This window comes from Dioscorea cayenensis, chromosome 18, assembly GCF_009730915.1.
Source record: "Dioscorea cayenensis subsp. rotundata cultivar TDr96_F1 chromosome 18, TDr96_F1_v2_PseudoChromosome.rev07_lg8_w22 25.fasta, whole genome shotgun sequence".
In the NCBI taxonomy this organism is placed as follows: domain Eukaryota; kingdom Viridiplantae; phylum Streptophyta; class Magnoliopsida; order Dioscoreales; family Dioscoreaceae; genus Dioscorea; species Dioscorea cayenensis.
Window position 1 is genome coordinate 3141183 of NC_052488.1, and position 24159 is coordinate 3165341.

General features: G+C 33.6%; 1 protein-coding gene across 1 annotated transcript; it reads left to right on the plus strand.

The window, feature by feature from the left end:
• The first annotated feature begins 22772 nt into the window (after window positions 1–22772).
• LOC120282720 lies at window positions 22773–23603 on the plus strand. The gene has a single exon (XM_039289572.1). The coding sequence runs from the start codon at window positions 22773–22775 to the stop codon at window positions 23601–23603; it is 831 nt and encodes a 276-aa protein (XP_039145506.1).
• The last annotated feature ends 556 nt before the right edge of the window (window positions 23604–24159 follow it).

The following is a 24159-nucleotide window of genomic DNA, read 5'->3' on the forward strand; positions in this document are numbered from 1 at the left end:
CCATGGGACTGCATGTTTAATTGGTGATCTGCAAGCGCACAGGTCGTCAAGTAATACCTCTCGTGCATGCTTGAGAAGGCCATATTCCTTGGGGTCCCAAGAGCTGTTATTACTTCCCCCTAGATGGACCTGTCTAATCTAACAAATATAGGTTTATAACAAAGTAAGAACATAACAAAAAAGAAAACTATAAACACATGGACTAAGGCTCATGACATAAGCATGTCAAAGAAGCAAGTAGTAATGAAAGTGCGAGATCCCCTGGCTAGGATCCCCTCGGGACTACTAAAGCTAGATGGATGCTAGAATTACATAGGCAATGGTGGTTACACCAATTGACATCCTAAAGTAGACTAATCCATTGGTTATGGCGATAACCACTCATCTCATACAAGTATTAGGTCAGAAACATTTCCGCCCAAATCCTCCTATGATTATAATAAACATAGCAAAATCTCTAATTAGGGCCGATACTCAACCTAGGTCCAGCCCTAAAGGTTAGAGGGGTATGAAATACCCGATGGTCACGACGTATTCATACATGAATCCCTTCCAAACTTGGTGTGTCTAATACAAGGGCGATGGTCATGCACCAAGTATAACCTAGAAGCTGAATCAGAGAGTTCTCATGCAAAAAAACACAACAAAGAGCACCAAGCAAGGATCACAAACCACACAAATACCAAAAATGTAAATCAAAGCATCTATACAAGCAAGTTCATCCCAAGGTTCACCGGATGCCAGGAAACCTTGGGAGTCTAGTTCCTCATCAATATAGGAGAAAGTACTGAAAAAAAGAAATATAAGATAAAGCTCATAACAAACACCCTAAGATGAAGACTAGAAGGTGGTGACGGGAATTCAATGGATCGGTGCCAATGAACTCCTAAATGTGCTCCTTCATAGATCGCCTCTTCTCCTCTTGATCTTACTCCATAGATCTGCCCCTCCTGTCCCTTGAAACCTTATAAAATGATGGTGGAGAAGTGATGGCCAAGGGTCCCCCTCAATGATCCCCTAGATCTGTATTTAAAGAGTTCCGCCAGAGCCTCATGGGTGCCATACGGTGCCATACGGGCACATGGATGCCCGTGAGGCTCACTGCCGTTTTAGCCAGAAAAGTCACCCTAGTGCTAGAGTGATTTTGCTACAGCACCATACGGTCATGTGGTATTTTACATGGCCGTGTGTGCTTCACAACCCATTGGAACTCAATTCTAAATGAAATTAGCTCCATCAAATGTACCATTGTGAGTTCAGGGGAGTATCATTTCAATTACCCATCTCCACACACATGTTTTGATTGTTATACTTCTTTATTGTGCTTGTTGAGGACAATGTGCATCTTAAGTGTGGGAGAGAGTTCACATTACACACGTTCTATACTTATGCGTTTACAGTTCATGCTCATGTAGCCAATGGCGGTTCACCTTAGTTGCAAGGGTTGTATTCTTGAGTTTAGGAGATTTTTTAATATTGAATATTATCATGCTCTATTTTAGCTACTCACTCATTAGACCTTGTGGAAACTCAAGTTCACAGTTTAAGGGATTGATTTAGCAAGTTTTCTTGTTTGAATTTCTATGAAAAAAATTGAAAAATGAATGAATGAAAAAAAAATATTTATATATATATATATATATGTTTGTTTTGTTTGTGCAATGGGGGTGGAAAGAGCTACCACCTATGAAATATGAAGCTACTCTCATAAGTCAGATACTAGTTATGCCCTAATGAGAGGAAGTGTTATCTCATGGAATGAGTGAAAGCTACTACCCTGGTAAAAAGAGCTACCACCTCAAAAGTGTGAAAGACACCTTGGCGGCGCCTAGGAAAGGGCTACCTTTGAGGTTGTGTGAAGCTACTACCTTTTTTTTGTATATAAATAAGTCCATCTTAATAAGAACATGAGGAGTATACGTTGGGCTGACTTGAGTGAGTTCACACAGACTTACACAAATCGGGTTGTTGTCCTTTTTATTCAAGTTTTTAACTAGAGCAATAATTTCTCTTATTCGGTGTTTGAATTTTATCCTTGCTTGAAGAATGCCTTTTTTGCGTGCTTTTAGTGAACCTAAGGCCAAACACTTTCAATTTTCCTTCTTGTATGCTTTAATGTTTTATTTTTGCTTGAGGACAAGCAAAAGCTTAAGTGTGGGGGAGTTTGATAAGTGTTTGTATATAAGTAATAATACCAAGTATACTTTTCTTACATTGAGCATCACTTTTATCAGATTTTAGCACTCATTAGTTTGTATTTGTGTTCCTTTGTGCATTTAGGTTTATGGAGACAAGTTTAGATAAAAAGGAGCAAGAGTAGATTATGGACACATTTGTTGATGAAGTTCTTGGATCGAACATAGATCAAGACACAAGTTGTGCTCAAAGACATGTGGGTGTGTGCCAATCTCCATTCTGTTTAAGTGAATACACAAATTGGAGAGGCATAAAGGCAGTCACACTCATATGTTCTGACTTCTGCAACATTGATAAGGGCCTCATCAATATGGTTTAACTGAAGATACCACATGATCTACCACATGAATGTGTGCCCAGTCATGCGGCCCCGATGAAAAGAGTGGATTCAGGAGCATTTCGGTGAAGCACTGTAACATTTTAATGTAGCAAACCAGTGTAGCAAAATCACTATAGCAATTACTGTTTACATTGTGCAAGAAATGAAGATATGAAAATCCACACCCCCGTGTGGATGCTCGATTCCAGCCCTACAAATACCTCTTTGAGAGTTTTATTTGGGGATCTTTTTGCCAATCTTTTGCCCATCTTTGAAGGTGCTGGTGGCTAGGGTTTGGAAATGCTTTTGCTAGGTTTTTGGAGTGGTTTCATGGTATTCGACATCAAGTTCCTTTTGAGGAGAACTATTGGGGGAGCTTTCATCGGCATTGATCAGGCGAGGTGTGGCCTAGGTTTGACAATGGAACCTTTGGAGAAGACAAGGCGGCTCCACAAGACCATCTATACGGACTACAAGGGGGTTTTCTCTATGGATTGCTTGTACTTATCTTTGATTTCATATTTGCTTTTGTATTGCTCCATGGAGAGCTAAACCCCTACTGGGTGCTTGGACTTGTAAACTCTAGGATGATTTTGTTTCATTGACTCTTATTATGCTTCTTTAATTGATGTTTTGATGAGTTTCATCCTTGAATGCTTGTTGACTTGCTTTTCCCTTAGAGTGACACTAGGGTTAAGAATCTACCTTGGTAATCCTTGTGAATGAGTGACACTTCATTAGGATTAGATAAAGCAAGGTTGAAGAGGGTCGAGAGGGTGAGTCGAGAGGTTGCAAAATCTACCTTGGTCCATTTTATCCTATCTCCACATTCCAAGAGTTCTTTGCGGTTATAATAGAGTGAAGTGATAAGAGACAAACTCCACTAGGTTTAGTTGCGTGTGTAATAGAGTGAAGTGTTGAAGTAATCCTTAGTGCTAGGGCTTAATCATGACTAGGGGTCTTTCGCCTAGACCAAAGAGTTAGCTCTATATTAAGGAATACGGTTTATCACTTGGAATCCCTAGAGCTTCAAGAAATCCTACACAGTGTGAGGCGTCGAGAGTATCCCTTTCCACTGGGCATAGTATAAGGGTTATTCATGGTTGACCTTAGGTTTGGGACCATATGTCTTTGGATTTCCATGACTCATTAAACTTCAATTAGAAGGCATAATAAGTAGTTTTGCACTTAAAACATTAGTCCTAGGATGAGCAATGTCCGGGTACCCCATTTTCTTATCGAATACCTCTCTTTATTACTAGTGCTTTCTTTTCTCTTCTCTTTACTTTTATTTGCATTCATATTATTCATTAAAATCACAACTTGGTTTCCACTATAGTTAAATAGCAATACTTGTGTTTCTGAGCAACTATTATATGTGGATATGACTACCCACTCACCAAGGTAGTTTATTACTTGGACAACCCATGTATTTGTGGTACACACACGGAAGGAATGTGTTACCTTTGCATAAAAAAGTAGAGGGACCAACAATTTTGTTGTTGTTATACATGATTGTATAATATTCTTGTCTACTGATAAAGTTAAGTGCAGCTGTTATTTAGCACCATGGAAAAGACATTAGCAATAGTAAAGAAAAAGCATTTATTTCTTTTGGCTGATGTAGAAGCTGAATCAATTTGGAACAATAAGTATGCCTTTTCCAAAGTTACCACCAAGAGTCTAGGATGATCAAACAAACCATTTTTCCAATTTCCTCGACTGTTTTTGGGTGATATTTATTTATTTATTACATACATATTTATTTGTTACTTTTTTCACTACTTCAAGAAAGAGTGTGCACCTAATATTCTTCGAGGAAACATCAATGCTGCATAAGATAGTTCCTTATGAAGGTGTTTGTTAGATTGTGTAGTCTTTGAAAGAGACTCTTGACTCCAGGGTCCTACTCCAAAAACCTAAAAAAAACGTAGAAAATTAAATGAAGTTTGTACTTAGTGCTTCAACAGGGCAAAGGTTTTTCACCTTAACTTTAAAATGAAGAAGGCCCTGGGAGCTTTAAAATTAGTTAGAAATAGCTAGCAATGCTTCTTTATTACATGTGGGAATTGCTTTTGAGATGGCCAACGCTATTGCTAAATATTAGAGTTTGGATATTGGGTTTTGTTTCATTTCTTCATTTAGAGATTGCTCGGAATTGTCTAGATATATTGCTAAATTCTATATTTTGAATAGTGAAAGTCGTTTGCTTTTTCCTATGAAGAGAGTGAAGTGTTGAATTCTAGAATCTGAAGACCATTGCCAATGTTTATTTATATGTGTTAATTGCTTTCGACATAGCCAATATTATTACTAAATATCATGATATTAAATTTTGTTTCATTTCTTGATTTAGAGATCTCTCTGATTTGTACAGATACAATGCTAAATTCTGCACTTTGAATGATAAAACATAGGTTGTTTCTTCTTGTGAAAAATATGAATTGTTGAATTCCTAAATTTAAAGACCTTTTGTAATGTTTCTTTGTATTTGTTGATTGCCTTTGAGATCGCCAATATTATTGGTAAATATCAAAGTTTAGGTCTTAAGTTTTGTTTCATTGCTTCATTTAGAGGACTATCAGACTTGAGTAGATACATAGCTAAATTTTGCATAATAAGTGATGAAAGTTATTTGTTTCATCTTTGAAAAGAGTTCAAGTGTTGACCAGTGTTTTAAAGTTGAGGTTAACTTTGCCGATTGGACCGGACCTTGCCAGGTCACTAGGTTTGGTCAACCCAGGTTTATAAATAATAAATATTATTTTAATGTTTCTTGATTTTAAATGTTTGCAACCAACCATAGCTAAGGTGGTTAGTTGTTTTTTAAAAACCATTGAGGTCTTGGCTTCAAATCTTAAAAAAAACATGTTCTTTTTATATAAATTTATTTTATAATAAACTTTTGTACTTTTTTATTTTCAAAAATAAAAATTCATTCTCCTCTTAACTCCATGAACGCATGAATATAAATATTCGTATGTATAATCTAATTAATATCAATTAAAACTAAACTTTCAAGAACCGAATTGGGTTATTGGATTCAATCTTAAATCTAAGTTTACAATTTACACTTTTTTTTATAAAGCCATAAAATATATGCTTTTGATTTATCACATCCATATACATGCTAATCATTATGCTTATAGATCATACTAATTTGTTATATGATATTAAAAAAAACATTGAATTTGTTAGAGTTACTATTTTTTTGTTAGTATATTTAATTTACAAAAAAAATTATTTGTTTGTTATACTTTATATAATAATTTCTCAAATTCTTAACAATTATAATACATATTCCATATTTATATTTGATTTAATTTATAATATATGTATATATATCATTATTTATAATTGGCTCAACCCCGGTTCAACCATTGGCCAACCCATAACCCAAGAGTCTTCCTAAGTCACACCCCATGGTTAGGTTTTAGAACATTGGTGTTGACTTTCAAAATTTGAGAACATTTGTTTATGCTCTTTATTTGTTTGATAAATTTTCAAAAAGCCAGTTTTATTTTGACCAAAGTCCTCCAATTTGTTTGGCTTGTTCGGAAAACAATGTTAAATTTCACAATTTGGGTAATGGATCAGAATTTGAGATCAGTGTTCTGTTTATTTATATGCTTGATTATGTTTAAAAAAACTGATATCATAGCCAAATATGGGTATTAATCATGGTTTTCATTGCATGGCTTCATTTGGAAAGTCTTTAGAATTGTTTGATTTGGAAACAATGCTATATTTCACATTCTGGGCAACCAAGGTAACTTCCTTTTGCATCCAAAGGTTACTTTAAGTGTTTTGTTGTATATTTATGTGTATGATTGTTTTAAATAACACTGTATCTTCTTCTTTCTGGGAAGACAGAAATTGGAGGGAAGTATCATTGAAATTTCTTTAAGAAATTGTGTTTTTGGTATTGAGTGAACTTGTGAATTGGGACTAAAATTTCTTACTGTACTTTCACTACCTTTTGTTCATTGAGTAACAATTTTATTGTCCTTCAATTCCAATTTCTATAGTTTTTCTTCTTATATTTGTTTCTTAAGATCTTATTCTTCTTTACCCATCTATTTTATGAAAAGTTGTGTTAAAGTTTATATTCTTTGTGCCAATTAAGATCTTCGTTGAATTAACTAACTACGTAATCCCTAAGTTAGAATAGTGGCAATGGCATCAAGTATGAAAGTAATCCAAGGCTCTATTTCTTTTAGGATTCTTTTAGGATTTTTCGGCATTAGTTGCCATTCCTATAATATCCTTTCTTCCAATTGGAAGGACTACTGGTTCTTTGCTCAGTGTTATGTTCATAGTCATCTTCTATGTCATTTCACCAAAGAAACTTGTTTTGCATTTGAGCTTCCTATTCTTGCCTTCCTCTTTCGAACCATGGTTGTTAATGTCTACCTTTAAAGATATGATATGTACAAATATTTAGGTTAACTCTTACATTGTAAAGCCAAGGTGGTAAGGACTTAGGCCACTGAGCAGAATGAGGGCACCTTAGCCAATTGGTACCTGGTCCTCTATGCACGATGAGAGCATATGATATAATTAGAAAACCCACAGTGCACCTCTAACATGTGGCATGTCCATATTTTTAATGCATATCTTGAGATATTCCATTGTTATAATGCAGTTATCTTTCACATTTTTCTAAAAGGCTATTTTGTGGCAAAACATATGAGGGTCGAGGGTTACGATTTTTGCCTTGCATTGTATTATTATATCATCATGTAAATTTTATTTTCAAGGGGAAAAAAAATAAAATTTAGAATAATAAGATTCTAAAACTATAGCAAAGAAAATATGTTTTTGAGCTTGATTGTTGGAATACAATAATCATTAAAAACATTATAGCACCTATTTATTTTTATTAAATTTAATTATTTAAACAAATATATTTAATAACTAATTTTAGAATTCATTAATAGAAATTATTCAGAAAATGAACTTTTAATATTAAAATATGTGATTTTGATTAATATTAATCAAGTTAAAGTTTGGTTAATTTTGAAAAAAGTTTCTCCGTAACAACTTTTCAAAAAAAATTTTTGGTGTGTCTTCTCGATCATATTTTCTCTTGTATATGGTATTTAGAAATGCAATATTGTGCATTTCTAAAAAAATGACAAGATAGTAAGTTTAATGTATCTTTGTCACATAAATTAGAAGCAATTATAAAAATTGTAGATACTAATTTTTACAATGAGAGATGATTTCAGGATACATTTAGAAATATTTAGATTATATTCTTAATGTCGTGAAAATTTAATTAACAATTAATGGATAATGGTTAGAAAAATAATGAAGTCCATTATGTGAGATTTCTATTTTTTTTCAATTAATCAAAAGGAGCAACCGAGCAAGGACTCATCCAATAAAGCATTAAGATCAATTACAAATTCAAGTCAACTATCCATGTCTTATACTACACTTGTATTAACATATCTAAAAATAGATGTGAAATTTCATAATCCAAAAAATAAAACAATTTCCTTATAAGTCAACAATTTTATATATATACTAACATTACATGTCAACATAATTGTTTTTGTTCTCCTCTGTAATTAGTTAAACTTTGATGTTGACATTGTTTTAGTTATGAAGTTGAATAATCATTGAGTGTTATGTATGATGAGAGAAATTAGATAGATTATAAAATTGAAAAGGAAGAAAATAAAAAGTTTGATCTCAACCATGTTCTTCATATGTCTTAATGTGAAATATTTTATAAAAATTTCATGTATTTTAATTAGGATAAGCATGATCAAAGACAAAAAGATGGTAAGTAATTATAAGCCCCAAATCAAGATGTTAAGATATATATATGTATATATATACACTTCCAAGAAAGGCACACCACGATAGTATTAATAGAGTTTAAATGTTACCTATTCTAACAAAAATCCAAGCATTTAGAAATAAAAAGAAAGTGAATCTTTCAATTTTTTTTTCAGATATAAAATAATGCACTTGACATTCATGTGTTTGCCATTCCTATGACACTTGCATGCTAGTTTACTATTGGGGTACAAGTTGTTAACATAAAAATTAGATAGTATTTAATGTTAAAATAAATTAAATTTAAAAAAAAAAATCTAAATTTTCTCAATTATAAAATCAACACTTTATTCAAGAACACTAGAGGAAACCTGATAATTCATTCATTTTATAACTTTTTTCTTACAAAGTAGATATTCAATATATGTCTAAAAGAAAAGGTAGATTCTAAATACCAAAATTAGTTGCCTTTATGATTTTATAACATAATGCAAAATATAATGCCAAATCCGATAATCCCATCCATAAGAATCTTTCTTACTGCAAATCTTAATTTTATTATTTATTTACATAAATTTCTTAATATACTAATATTTAAGTACAACTACTTGGAGAATCATACTTTCATTCCTGTGTCTTAGTTAATAAAAGTAGGGAAGAGGCCAACTTTAAGTTGGAATAATAAAGAAACATTTTAAAACCTAAGTCTTCCATGTTAAATAGGATAAAGATAGAATATATATATATATATATATATATATAATGTGATTGCAGTAATAAGGCGATTAGATAGAACGGAGGGGTTAGGATGGATGACAGTAAGATTGGTAGAAATATAAGTGCTCAGTGTTTAGGCTCTATAATCCCATAATGGAAACTTATAAAAGATGTCACAAATTGGATTAAGGTAGGTTGAATAAAATAGATGGAAAATTTTTGAGTTTTATGTGATCATGAATAACACTGGAAACTTATAAAAGATGTCACAAATTGGATTAAGGTAGGTTGAATAAAATAGATGGAAATTTTTTGAGTTTTATGTAATCATGAATAACACTTAGATTAAAAGGTAAGCTTTATAGAGTGATTGTTAAACCGAAGGTGACATATTGGTCAAAATGTTAGGTTGTTAAGAAATAGCATACTAAAAAGATGGAAATGATTGAAATGGTGATTATGAGATGAATACTAAACTGTACTAGGTTTGACAATTAAAGAATGCTTTTATCTGAAATATATATACTAGGATCTATAACTGACAATCTATAATCAATTATGATGATATGGACTTGCTCTTGTATGACTAATAGATATTCCTATAACAAAAATGGAATATTTTCAAATAAGTAACATAGAAATGTAAAGGGTAGCCATAAAGAATGTTTAAGTTTGAGCTTAGTTTATCTAGAATTTTGGTTCTTGATTGATAAACATAGAAGATAAGGATTCATGTGGCAGGCCCTAAATAGTTAGGACTAACAACTTGTTATTATTATTATTATTAAATAAATTGTGATTGTGATATTGGAAATATAAATTTATGCTACCTAATTTTAATTTGAAGTTGTTAGATTTTAAAAATAAAAGAATTATTTCTTAGTTATATTTTTTTATAAATAAAACCAAAACACACTTGGTTGACAAGAGTATGTTTTCCATTTACATCACACATTGGTTTGAATGTAACTTTGAGGTATTAATTAAATAATTATTTGTGAATATAAAATTTGAATCTTATTGTTTACAATGATAAATTAGTTAGCATTGTTTTAAAAATAAATAAGAATTCATATGCTGATTGTTCCTTACTTTCTTTTTAAAGAATTTATTAGAAATAATTAAAAAAAATACAATGAAACTTGTTTTTAAATTTCCCTTGTTTTCCATTAGGAAGAAAACTTAGGAAGGAGCAATCAACATTATACATCCCAATTTTTTATGAGTCATAAGTCTTGTTATTTATGCCAATAATATTGTTAATTTAATCCTGCATTTTTTTTATTATTGATGCAATTTGTATTGTATGATGTTCTCTTCTAAGTAACATTAACCTAGGCACATGGGAAATATAAGTTTATATCAACTAATTTGGATTCAAATTAAATAAAGAGTTTTACTAACAATCAAAATAAGAAACATATAATGTTTAATTATATTTATTCACATGAAAAAGCTGGGAGTCGCATGACATGATGAGCATGTTTTCCATCTATAATAGATATTAGTTTCAATGTAACTTTATCTTATTAACTATGTAATTATCCATCATCCTCATATTAGAATATCATTATCCATAAAAAGTAATTATTTGATAATGTTTTTCTTGAAACAAATTAAATGTAATTTGAACATTCTCTCATTTATTAGAAAATGATTTAAAAAATAGTGAGATTTATTATTTATAACCAAGAGACACTAATGAGGCAATAATAAGGTACCACAGATAGCAACATTGATTGATTTGACTTAATATTCACCTTAATTATCCATGTGCTATTATGTAATCATTTTTTCATTAATTTTGTAAAACAAGAAAAATATTAAAAAAATCATAATCACGAAATTAGAATATTTCTCCATAGAATGTTGATTTTATTATTTACTTATCTTAATTATAATTTAAATAAAATGCACAAATTCTAATTCAACACAAATGATCTATTCTGCTAATGTTTCTATATACTAATTAAATGATTTATAAAAATGTATTTTCCTAATTCATGTATTCATATTTACCAAAATGATATCTTGAGATTGTGGAGATTATATTTTTGAAGATTTAGATGCATTTTATACTTTCCACTAGAAAAGTTACCCTTACCAATGAGACTCAAATGACATAATTGTCCTTACTTAGCATGAAAGATAACCCATTTTTCATTATATTTTTTGTCTGTGTGTACAATTGAAAGAGTCGTGAGTAACACCAGTTTGATATTTTTGGCTGATATCACTCTGTGATAAATTCTTTTCCTCCATAAATTATTCATCTCCGAGAGATTGTATTATCTCATCTGATGGCCATGAATCCCTACATACCCTAGGCTCTCCCTCCACCTTAAAATTTTTTCCCTCTGCTTTGGTCTCAAACTTCAATGAAACACTTCATCTCTTTTCTTAATTTTTTTTATAATTAATTTTCCTATTTTTCTAAAAAATGAAATAGGGCCAGAAAAGTAAACACATACACCATGAAAAGTATTAAAGTTAAAATACATAACAACTTTTAATAGCAATAAAGTTGGAAAATAAAAGTGATAGGCAAAACCAAAACCCACCTAAAAAGGTACTTTGGTCAATTCACCCACATTTCTTTGGTCCTTTCTTTATATTGTCTCCTCCTCTTTCTCTTCTTTTCACATCTCTATCTCTTTCTCTTTTTCTATCACTATTATTCTCCTCTTCCTTACAAACTTTTCTTCATCATTTTCACTTCGTTCCAAGGTTTCTAGGACTCCTACATGCCTCACCTTGAACAAAAGCAATCCTTGACTCGGCGATCTTGGGCTTCATAACTTCTTCCATGGCAGGCGATGGCTGGAAGGGCAAGGAGATGGAGATGGATAAGTTCATCATTAGATCTGGTAATCTTGTTTTAATATCAAAGAACTATGCCTTCATAGAAAAGGCACTTGATTTTGCATTCCTGATTTTGGAAAATGTTTGTACATCAATCATAGCTCATTTTGTATCAGAAACACATATATGTACACCAAAAACATCTCTTTCTGTATCAGAGCCAAATTATACTATTTATAAACAACATGTTTTTATGCCTACTTCAGCACAAAATATACTTGTGGCTGTGTCTGTACTAATAGCAATTGTACCAAAAATGATGACATCTGTATCAGAGGCATCTGTTTCCATGAAAAAGATGCTCTTTTCAATACCAGAAACATTTATTTGTACATCAAAGACACATTTTTCAGCAACAGAAGAGCATGTTTCAGCACCACAAACTACTAATAAGGCTCCTAAGGCTACACCAATTTAAAGGAAAACATGTCATGGAAGGCTAATTAAGAAGTAGGTTATTTCAATTCATTTTATTTGACTAATTCCACTATTCACTACTTCAATGGGTAAATTTGTAATTTATTAATTTTAGTTTTTAATTTCTAACAAATCAAGGATATTGGCATGCATAAGTTGGTCTTTTCAAGTGATACCATACCTGCTAGAGTAAAAGTGGGATACTATGTCTGTGGACAGGTTGTGACCTTTGATTAGTTTGCTTAATTTGCTTAATTTATTGAAGTATGATTTATATCATGTTTTTTCATTTTATATACTTTTTCATTCAGATTTTATTGGGAAGCTATTTAGAAGATTCTGGAATTTTGTGTAGCTGCTGCAACATTGTGGTAATTTTTTGAGTTGTGTAGTTTTATAATACTAATTTTTATTTTATCTACTTTTGTTTAGTTTATTTAATGATATACTATGTCATGTGCAGGCTAGCCCTTCACAATTTGAATCACATGCTGGCCAATCTAAAAGATGTAAGCCGTGAGTTTTCCTTCACTATAATTTCATAAGTTTATTATTGCAAGGATAACCATCCTAATTTTGTACTTATTGTTATCACATGTGATTTCTAGATACAACCACATCTTCACATTGGGTGGCGTGTCACTACATGATCTAGCCATCTCCTTATCTAAAGATCGAAAGCTTCCTCCTTGTGAAACTGATGATCTTTGCAACATTTGTGAAAATGGTGGTAATCTTCTCATATGTGATCTCTGCCCCAGAGTTTTTCACAAGGGTAAAATTTTGTCTTTTTCCTTGTATGTATCAATTGAAATTTTTTTGTTACTTAATTATCTCCTTCTTGTGCCATTCCATTTTGTCACAAAATGTGTTGGGCTATCAGAAATTCCTGAAGGAGATTGGTATTGTCATTGGTGTAAAAATCTCCAGATGAGAGGAAAACATGGTGGTTAAAAAAATAATGCAGACTCTATTGCAAATATTGCTAGTGTTGAACCGATTAAACAAATGTACCAGCGATGTAGCCGTGCCATAACTGAGCAAGGAGACTATGTTGGTGGCTACACTATTTGTAGGTTTGTCAGTCTTCATATGGACACAATCTCTTGTTAGCTAACTACATGACTGCTTTATGCCTTCAACTTGATTGACTACAATAATTTGGTTTCTTCTCATGTTTTTATTGCATTGTAGAGGCCTTGACTTCAACAAGTCAAAAAAGTTTGGTCCATGTACTATTCTGATTTGCGGTCAGGTTAACTGTATGCACTTCTTACATTAGAAGTATTCACACATCTTTCTCCATTATTATTATTGAAAGAATTCTCTTTTCTTTATCATTATCTCAGTTGGTTGCTTGAAGAAGAGCAATATAGTTGATTTAAAGATATAATGTGGCTTCTTTGTTTCTCTAATATTTATTTATTCTTGCTTTCAAATGATTTCTTTATTTGTCAAGTCCTGCAATTGGAACTACCAGAAGGAGAGTGGTTCTGTTGTGATGACTGTAGTAGGATACACGACAAGTTACAAAGATTACTTAATGTTGGAGCATTGCCAATCTCTTCAGCAGAATTAAATTCTCTCTTACAAAAGCAAAAAGACAAAGGCTTCAGTGGCTTAAGCACAAATCCCAATATTAAGTGGAGGCTTTTAAGAGGAAAAGACTCACCGCTGAGGTCAAGATTTTTCTTTCAAAGGCACTCGGCACTTTTCATGTGAGTGCATGTTTATAATCTCATAGGCCACTTGAACTGGGGAAATTATTCTCATCATAATTTTTGTTAACTGTTACACTATTTTCTTAAAGGATTTATTTGACCCTATTGTTGATGTGGTGACTAGTCATGACCTAATCCCCAAGATTGTATTTGGGTAATGACAAAGTCTTATTAGACAAATCAATTTCACAATTGTATTGCCTTTTTTTAACTATTTTTTTCTATCTTTTATGTTCTTGTAGAAAGAGCATTAGAGACCTAGATTTTTCTAGGGTTTATTGTGCAATCTTAACAGTAGAGTAAGAGCTTTGTGTTTGAATTTGAGCTTGATCCTTTGTTGAAAGTTTAAATACATATTACTATTGAAAAGACATTGTAGGTCATCTGTTGTGTCCATTGGGATACTTCGTGTGCTGGGTTGTCACGTTGCTGAACTCCCACTTATTGCAACCAGGAGGGAATCTCAAGGACAAATAAGTTTGATAAATGTTTTTCATTTCATCTTCTATCATAATTTTATATAAAATATTGTGATGTTACTATAATTGATATAATAAAATTCTTGTCTATTGATAGGGTTACTTATAGTTGTTATTAAATGCCATGAAAAGAACCTTGGTTATAGTGAAGGTAAAGCATTTCCTTCTTCTTGCTGCAGTAGAAGCTGAATCAATTTGGATGAATAAGTTTTGCTTTTCCAAAGTCACTCCCCAAGAGGTTAGGATGATTATGCAAGCAAACCATTTTTTTTCTTTGGTTGTCTAATGGTGCCTTATATTTATTTATTTATTTATTTATTTATATATTTGTTATTACTTTCACAGGTTCAAGAGTTCACCAAGGGTGTGCAACCAATGTTCTTCGAAGGAACATCAATGTTGCATAAGTTAGTTCCTCTTGAAGATGTTTTGTTGGACCGTATAGTATTTTGAAGGGGCTTTGGAGTCCAGATTCTCACTCTAAGAACCAAAAATAAAAAGTGAAGAAAAAAAATGCTAAATAAGAGGTGAAATTCATAGTCATTGCGTCAGCATAGCAAAGGATTTTCACCTTAACTACACCAATGAGGAGGCTGTAGGAACTTTAAAATTAGTTAGAATGGCTGATAATGATGCTTTATTACATGTGTTAATTGCTTTTTAGATGGCCAATGTTGTAGCTAAATAACATAGTTTGGATCATGGGTTTTGTTTTATTTATTCATTTAGCTATCTCTCATATTTGTATGGATACAATGCTAATTTTGCATTTTGAGTGATAAAAATTGCTTGTTTCTTTTGATAAAGAAAGTGAAGCGTTGAATTTTTGAATTTGAAGACCATTGCTAATGTTTCTATACATGTGTTAATTGCCTTTGAGATAGTCAATTTTTTTTCTTCCCATAAATCTTAATTTTATCATTTACTTATATAGATTTTTTAAAAGAATAATATTTTAGTACAACTACTTCAAAAATCCTACTTTCTTTTCTTTGTCATGAGCAATAAGTTTTTCATTTATAAATAAAGTAATTTTTAATACTTTCACTACCACATTGACATTCTATTAAATGTTGTAATTTTGTAAGAGGCATTAGTGCTAGTTTATAAAAGTAGGAAAAGTGTTTAACCTAAAATTGCAATTGAGGAGAAACATTGATGAAGCTCAGAGTTTTAAGTTAAGTTGGGTAAAGATAGAAAGTCTAAAAGGTAACTTCAGTAATAAAGTGAGTAGAAATGAGAGAGATGGATGGTACTAAGGTTGGTACTTGTAGAAGGTTTCTATACTTAAGCTTTATAATTCAACATAGTGAGGAACTTATAGAAGGTGCCACGAAGAAATTAATGTAGGTTGGATAAAATGGAATTTTGGTGTTTTATGTTATCATAGAATATCTCTTAAATTTAAACATAAGTTTTATAGAATAGTTTTTAATCCAATTATGATGTATTATAAGAATGTTGGGCTATTAAGAAACAACATACTTAAAAGTTATGCATGGTTAAAATGAGAAATAAAGGTAAGGTAGATGTTAGGAATTACTAGGAAAGACACAAATTAAATGACGAATTATTTTATCTGAAATAGGGTGGTAGTGGCATCTATTACTGATAAGTTAGAAAAAAATCAATTAAAATGCAATCAGCATATCCTTAGATTGTCGATAGACACCCATAAGAAAAATGGAAATTTTTCAAATCATAGAGAAGGAAAAAATAGATTTAAACATTATTTATCAAAAACTTTACATAATGATATGGTTGAGTTTAGTTTATCTAGCATTTATTTCTTTCTAGAGCAACATGGAAGAAAATATTCATATACATACAGTAAATAGTTAGGTCTAATAACTAGATATTGTTGTCATATTAAGTGGGATGATATTGGAAATTATGATACTTTAAAAAAAATTATTTATATCTTAAAAATAAAAGCAAGACACATGTGGTTGTTAAGTGTATGTTTTAAATTTACAAGAGATGTTAGTTTGAGAGTAACTTTGTCGTATCAATTAAATAATTATATATGAATTTAAAACTTGAATATTATTATTTAAAACAATAAATTTTTTAGCATTATTTTAAAAATAAATAAAAATTCATATTATGATTGTTTCTCACTTTCTTCTTTAATGAATTTATCAAAAATAGTTAGAAAAATACAATAAAAGTTATTTTTTAGATTCAGCTTGTTTTTCACTAAAAACACAGTCAAACACTCAAAAACAATGGAGGAGAGGTAGAAAAGAAAATGAGGTCTGAATAGTCATGCCCGAACATGCCCTAAGCATGGTCGTGCTTCGCATTCATGGTTTTTATTGTAAAATGATGGAAAACAAAACTCCAAACCCCTGTTCATGGCCATGTAGACTACAGGTATTTTTGTTAAAACAAAGGACTGCTAGGCACAGTCGTATTAGGGGTCAGTGGGCAGTGCTTTTGGGAAACATGGCTTAAACACGGGCGTGCTCTACCAATGCTTAGCTCCATTCCAAATTTTATCAAATCTTGCAAAGTGGATGACCATATGTATGGTTGTGCTACACTCGTGCTTGGCCTAGGAAAATCTCCAAGCCTTATATTCCCCAGTTTTCAAAGCTCTAAAAGGTGGGAGCTTGACCCTACCAACTAATGAAATGAATTTGTAATGAAAAATCCTTTACACACCAAGAATCCAAAAATCAAATTGAGAAACCACCAATCAAGACAAAAGCTCAGAAAACAAACAACCAATTCAACTAAGAAAACTCAAGAAAACACAAAACAACCAAAACTTGTGTTGCCTCCCAAGAAGCGCATGTTTAACATCACTAGTTTGACGTACCTGAACACTTATCATCGAGGCTCGTGATATCTAGTCTTCTCATGCCCTTGATATTGAGACACAAGAATAAGGAGTTAGTGTCTCAATCAATTGGATCTCACCAATACATGGTTTTGTGGAGGACATTCGTGCTTGAGGTAAGATGGTTGGCTCCATCTTCTTGGTGGCACTGGAGATCTTATTCATTTATGGTTTATGTGTAGGAATCTATTCAACATCATCCTCTTGGTAGCAACCTTCTTTCACCATCTCAACCGGAGGTTCTTCTTCAAGCTATTCAGATAGCTTGTTCTTCATCCATGTTTACTGAACAAAATCAAAGACATTGTCATCAATGGCATCAACATAATAGCATGTATCATCAAAATCCATCGGATCTCAGATGGTGTCCCAGAGTTTGATCACCACTTCCTCTTCTCCAACTCTTAAGACCATCTGGCCATCCTTAACATCAGTTAGGGTTTGAGATGTTCCAAAAATCAGAGGGACTTTCACCTTGTCTTCTAAATCCAGAATCACAAAATCAACCGAGAAGATGAACTTGTCCACTTTCACTGAGTCAGTCATGAAAACTAGGACCATGCAATAAAATAACTAGGTAGTAGAAGCAAGATCCAGTAAAGTGAGGCCCAAGCACTGTAGGTGCTGAATCAATCCATCCTGGATAGAAATTTTTCAATCCAATCCTTCCTTAGTTCTATATCCTTCACTAGGAATCGTTTTGCCTCATTCTCACGAAGTTGCAAATAATCAAACACCTCAACAATTTCCTTCATATGTAAACCGTCAACCTTGCAAACATGGTCTTTGTCCAGTGGGTAGGGTTCTTAATGGCATATGCCATTTCTCCTACCACAACAATGAGATCACACATCATAGAAGGGTTCTTTAAACCCTTACTTGAACTTTGTGACCTTGGTGCAGATTGGGGCTACCAACAATAGGTGGGGTAGAGTTTGCATCAGCATCATCATTGCTTGGTTGTTCTACTGGGCCTTCATCAAAGTTCTCCTTATAGTTGCCTTCGTGTTCTGATTTATTCCCGAAATTAGCATACAGAGAAGTCGCATACACGCTCGTTGCATTGTCTTCACCACATATAATCCTCAGTGCTTCATAATGTTCAATTGGTTTGTTTATAAAAGTCTTGGCTGCGTGGTGAGCCTATATTACAACAACATTAACAACAAAGTACACATGTAAAAATGCATACGCCTTAATATTATTATCACGAAAGGTGAACCATGTTACCTCGATGTAGGTTAAAGCAACCATGAGATCAAGTGTGATGGTCTTCATGGCACCATCCCAACTTGCCCTACTGAGATCTCTCACATTTTCTATCTCAGTGTATCATGATTTCAAAGTTTGATAATGAATTTCAACGTTCTCAGCATTGAAGTCAATATTGAACCTAGAATTGACGGCAACAGCAGCAAAGACAAATGCAGCTCGTTTAAATGATTTGTCACATTTCATCCTTTTTTTACTTGTTCAAAAAGAAGTGAAGTCAGAAAACTATTGTATTCGGCCTTCCATCTCTTATTAGGGGTACCCCGCTTGCTGCTAGATGCCTTTGATGAGGATTTCTCAGTTGCACGCTTGATACACTCCATAGCCGCTAGAATTCTAATAGAGAAATGGTAGTTATGTAAGATAATTACAACTGTTTGATGGAATCTGCAGCAGTTGCACAATCTTACACGTGCATATCACATACTAAATCACAAGAATAATGTGTGAAAAATAATTGAATAATAAATAAATGAATGAAAATTGCTGTCACAGGACTATACAGAAATCATAAGAACAAGTGAATCACGAGAATTACTATACTGAGAATCATCATTAAAGAACAAATGTGACAATGGTGTAACAATGATAGATTCCAATAATGTAATACATTGAAAGCTAATGATTACATTCTAAATTAGAAATTTAGTAAGTAAATAATAATTATAACACAAAGAATCACGTGCGAAATAAATGCTAATGGTGAATAACAACTAAAATGATAGAATTTCAACAATGTGAATGTATAGAAATTCTGTAAGTAAATAATAATTATAACAGTGAAGCAATCAAAAGTATATCGAGACAAATTAGCAGGTCATTATTAATACAAAAGCTATACTTGGAATGAAATAGTGATCTAACATCAAAATAGCAGTATATGAACAGTGATATCACATGGACCAATTACAAGATTTCAAAAATTACAACAGTGAAGTAATACTTAAACGGTTTGGATTTTAGAGCAGTAATCTTTTTAGTTGGTTTAAAATAATATGATAGTTTTCAGATAGGATTAACACAAACAAGTGAATCATGGAAAAGAACAACCTATGAAATTGTAAACCACGAAAAAAAACTAGAAATAACAAGTGAGTCAAGGGAAAGAATAAACTTATGAGGAATAAAGATAAAAACCATGAAAGGACAAGTGAAGCATTTAAATAGAACATGTAGTTCAGCCATTCTAGGTTAAAGAAAAAAAAAATTGCAATAAACAAATATGCAACGATAAATATGTCCTTAGTAATACCCATAACAAAGCTGCTAGTAATAATCACACAAAGCCACTATATCAAGTCCACATAGCATTTGCTATCATGTCTCTAAGTTCAATCCATTGTGAATTTTCTCTCATTGTTCTCATTGTGATTGAGGCTGTGATGACATGATTTGGTCATCATGTTGAGTGCTTCTTTCATGCAAGAGCATATCGTTTGGGTCAACACCTGCTATGTAGTTATGCAATATGCAACATGCGATAACTAACCTAACCTGTGTCCTGAATAAGAAGAAAATAGATGTGATGTAAGAATTTTGAAACGGTTCTTCAAGATTGCGAAAGCGTGCTCTACTCGAGACCACAACATTGAGTGTCGAAGGTTGAACAATTCCTTCGGGTTTGTTGGTGCCCGTCCACTATGCTCTTAAGTGGTACCTACCACCTTGATACGGCACTATAAAACCCTGCATAATGGTATAACCGACGTCTACAAGATAATATTTCCCCACAATAATGGTATTCGTCAAGTGGACTTTCTTGTAATATTTTAATTGCTAAAATGTAAAATTTCCTACCTTCTATCATTTTTAAACCTTCAAGTTGTCGTCTTGATAGTGCATCTTTTAGGACAGTGAAGTCATTCGCTGATCCTTCCTAATCCGCCAACACATAGGTGTACTGCAAGTCAAGGTTCACCATAGCTAAGACATTTTGTGCTGGGCCTTTCGGACCACGAAACCGAGGTAGTTCTTGAGGGAGGACGGACGCATCAATATGCGTAATGTCTAACAAACCTATACAATCCTACACGACAAAAGTTTATGAAGGAACATGGAACATATGATTTAAGGGGAAATGATTAAATTTCTGTTATATGCCAAATTTACTTACTTTGAAAAATGGATACCAATTCAGGTTGCATTCAATTTCCGAGTGACAATTGCCTCTAGGGGGATGTACAAAATCATCTCGAATGGCACAAATAGCACTGAGTGCACTGTTAAAATATCGACTAATCGTTCCTCCAGATCAAACATATTCAATCCTCATGGTCCTAATGTTTTGTATTGTGACCAACAATATGCAAGAACATGGATAACTGTTCCTCGATAGATACATGTCACGTGTCTAGAAGGAGGTGCTTGTCATTCATGATCGACTCTAGATGTATAAAAGGACCTACATCCATCATAAGGTAGCTCACACAATAGCTGCGACCACTCCTTAAAACACGTTCCATATGCGTTTTTCTAGTTAGGTCCTAAAACATGGATGGTTCCTTACTTCTCCCTTGCCTAGAGACATTCGTTTCCTCAATTAGGCAGGCAACAACCACAATAACGGTAGTGAACACCGCAGGCAATGGCTTCACATGTTCATTAACAATCCAACTATCCATCTACATAATAAGGATAACATTATTGATTTCAACAGGAAGATACTAACTGAATTCTATACACATCAATCATGAATTACCGGCTACTAACTTAGTTTAGCTATATATAAATAGATGCCTACTTAATGGAAACCTCTAATAATCTAATAACACAAATTTCATGTACAGTCAAGCATCATGCAAAGGAACAACAGAAGCCTACAACTAAGCATCTTGCTATTCAAAAAAATAAAGAACAAGTTATTGAATATGGAAATAATATTGCTATAGACCAGTCAAATACATCAACAAATAAATGGAAGGTAAAGAACATTGGATAATGCAAAGGAACAGACACATAGCGAAACACAATTTAAATAAGTAAAGGACAGTAACAGACTTTCAAAGGTACAGACAACATGCATATCAAATTTGAAGTTGGTTGATGAGGAATACCACCATAAAACACTCACAACTCAACACAAAACCTACCTCTAACTTGCCGAAGAATTTCAGGTGGAAAGGTCGTCTTCAGTCACCAAGCTTCCAAAGTAGTTGAGCAGCTACTTTCTCCGGTCGCTGGAGCTCTAAGCTTGCTGCCTCTTCTCAAATACTTAAATAATGAGAAGATACTGGCTCAATAATTTAGCCTTAATGAAGCCACTAAGCTTCAATTATTGCAGTTCAACACGTGCTTCACCAAGCTGACAAGATCTGAAATCCAAGGGACGCTGACCTACATGTGGGGAAGGTTTGAGGGGTTTCCAAAGCTCCAATCAAACTGTGTCAACAAAGGTGGCAAATATTACACTATTCATAAGCCCATCTATCAATGCCGATTCCTACGTTTGACCAAAAACCACAGAGGCAATGGAGAACTCAGATAGAAATTTCCAAGAACATCAGATGGCCTCTGTGACCAGCAAGGAGAAGGTGGACGAGCAAAGGGAGAAGGAGAGTCATGTAGAACTAAAGATGGGGAGCAACTAAGCTTTTCTTGCCGAGGGAGCTGTGTATGTTTCGTTCTGGTTTTCTTCTTGCACAGAGAGTTAGGTTGGCGGTCGCAAGCAAGCAACGGATAGTTGGCGGTGAGGTGTGTTAAGTGTGATCTGAAACTAAGTGATAATGAAGCTATTGGGTGTAATGATTCTTGGCCAATGGAGTGCAAGGAAGAGAAGTGATTGACAAATGCATGCTACTGTAGACCTGCTGCTATTTGTGGGCTAGACGAATGGGAATGCAGGCAGTGGAAAGGAGTAGTCAACCTTTGATGTGTGAACAGACATGAAAGGCTTTTATCAAGTATTGCTTTATGTTTGGTTTTTGTTTAACTTGTATGTTTTTGCTTTTATCATGACTTTTTGTTTACATGAAACTATGTGCTAACTTTTGGGCTCTGTTTAAGTTGTAATCCTTCTTTGAATCCAGTCAAGCAAGTGAAGTACTGTTATCTTTACACTTCTCCCTATTCTCTGCATCATCTACTCACTTGTCTTCTTCTCTGGATCCTCAACTCTGCTCAGCAAAAGTCCAACAGTGGTATTAGATACTTAGGGTATGGCAAATAGCTGCAACGGGATGAATGTCTCACAACCGGGGGTTCCAATCTTCACCGGAGAGGCGTATGATCACTGGAGTATTTTGATGAGGCCTTTGTTTAAATCCCAGGAGGTGTGGGAAATAGTTGAGGATGGTTTTGATGATAAAGATGAGATTGAAGCAAGATTGAGGGAGAATCGGAAGAAAGACTCCAAGGCTCTCATTCTCATCCTTCAATCAATGGATAGGAAAGTGTTCTCAAGAGTGAAGAACTCTACAACCACACATGGAGCTTGGACTTTTTTGAAGAATGAGTTCCAAGGATTTGCCAAAATTGTTGTTGTGAGAAAACAAAGGTTGCGGCATCAATTCAAAACCAGTCGTATGAAAACTTATGAAACCATCCAAGAGTATATGGCAAGAGTGATGGATGTTGTCAACCAGCTGAGAGACTATGGAGGAGAAGTAACTGAAAATGCTATTGCTGCCAAGGTATTGAGAACCCTATCACCTAAGTTTGAGCATGTTGTTGCAGCTATTGAGGAGTCAAATGATCTTGAAGAGCTCACTATTAATGTGTTGAGAGGGTCCTTACAATCACATAAAGATAGAATGATTTTTGCAAGCACGGGGAGTGAAGAAAGTGTACTCCAAGCTAGGATAGAAGGTCCAAGAGCAAAGGCTGCATTACTATCTTCAGATGGAGTTCAAAGCAGAGGTGCTGAGATGAAGCTGTGCAGAGGTCGAGGTAGAGTATCATTTTGGGGAAGAGGTGCAGGTAGAGGAAGAGGTAGTGGTGCTGACCTGAGAGGAGTCCAAGAAGGAAACATGGCTAGTGCAATGCTATAACCGTAAGAGATATGGGCATAAGAAAGCTCAATGCTGGCTCATAAACAAGGAGACTAACATGGCTGAACATACAGAGGTTAGTAATGTGTTTATGGTGAAGAATTATGCTAACCTTGGTGATGGTTGTATTTGGATTGTGAATAGTGGTTGTTCAAGCCACATGTCCGGCAATCAAAACTTGTTTCATGATCTAGTAGAGACAAGAGACCAATCTGTGAAGCTAGGAGATGATAAAGAGCTACAGGTGGCTGGCAAGGGAGCAGTAATGATCAAAGCAAGCTCAGGAAAGATGAAGGTTCTAAATGAAGTTCAATACGTTCCTCATCTCGCACATAACCTATTGAGTGTAGGACAACTGATGAGGACTGGCTACATAGTCACATTTGATGAAGAAAGATGTTTCATCAAAGACAAAAAACAGGAGTGCAAGTTGCTGCAGTGCCGATGACCAAACACCACATGTTCCCTCTCGAACTTGATCAAGTTGGGCGAGTAAGCATCGCAACAAGCAACCACATAACCTCCATACTCTGGCATAAGAGGTATGGACACTTGA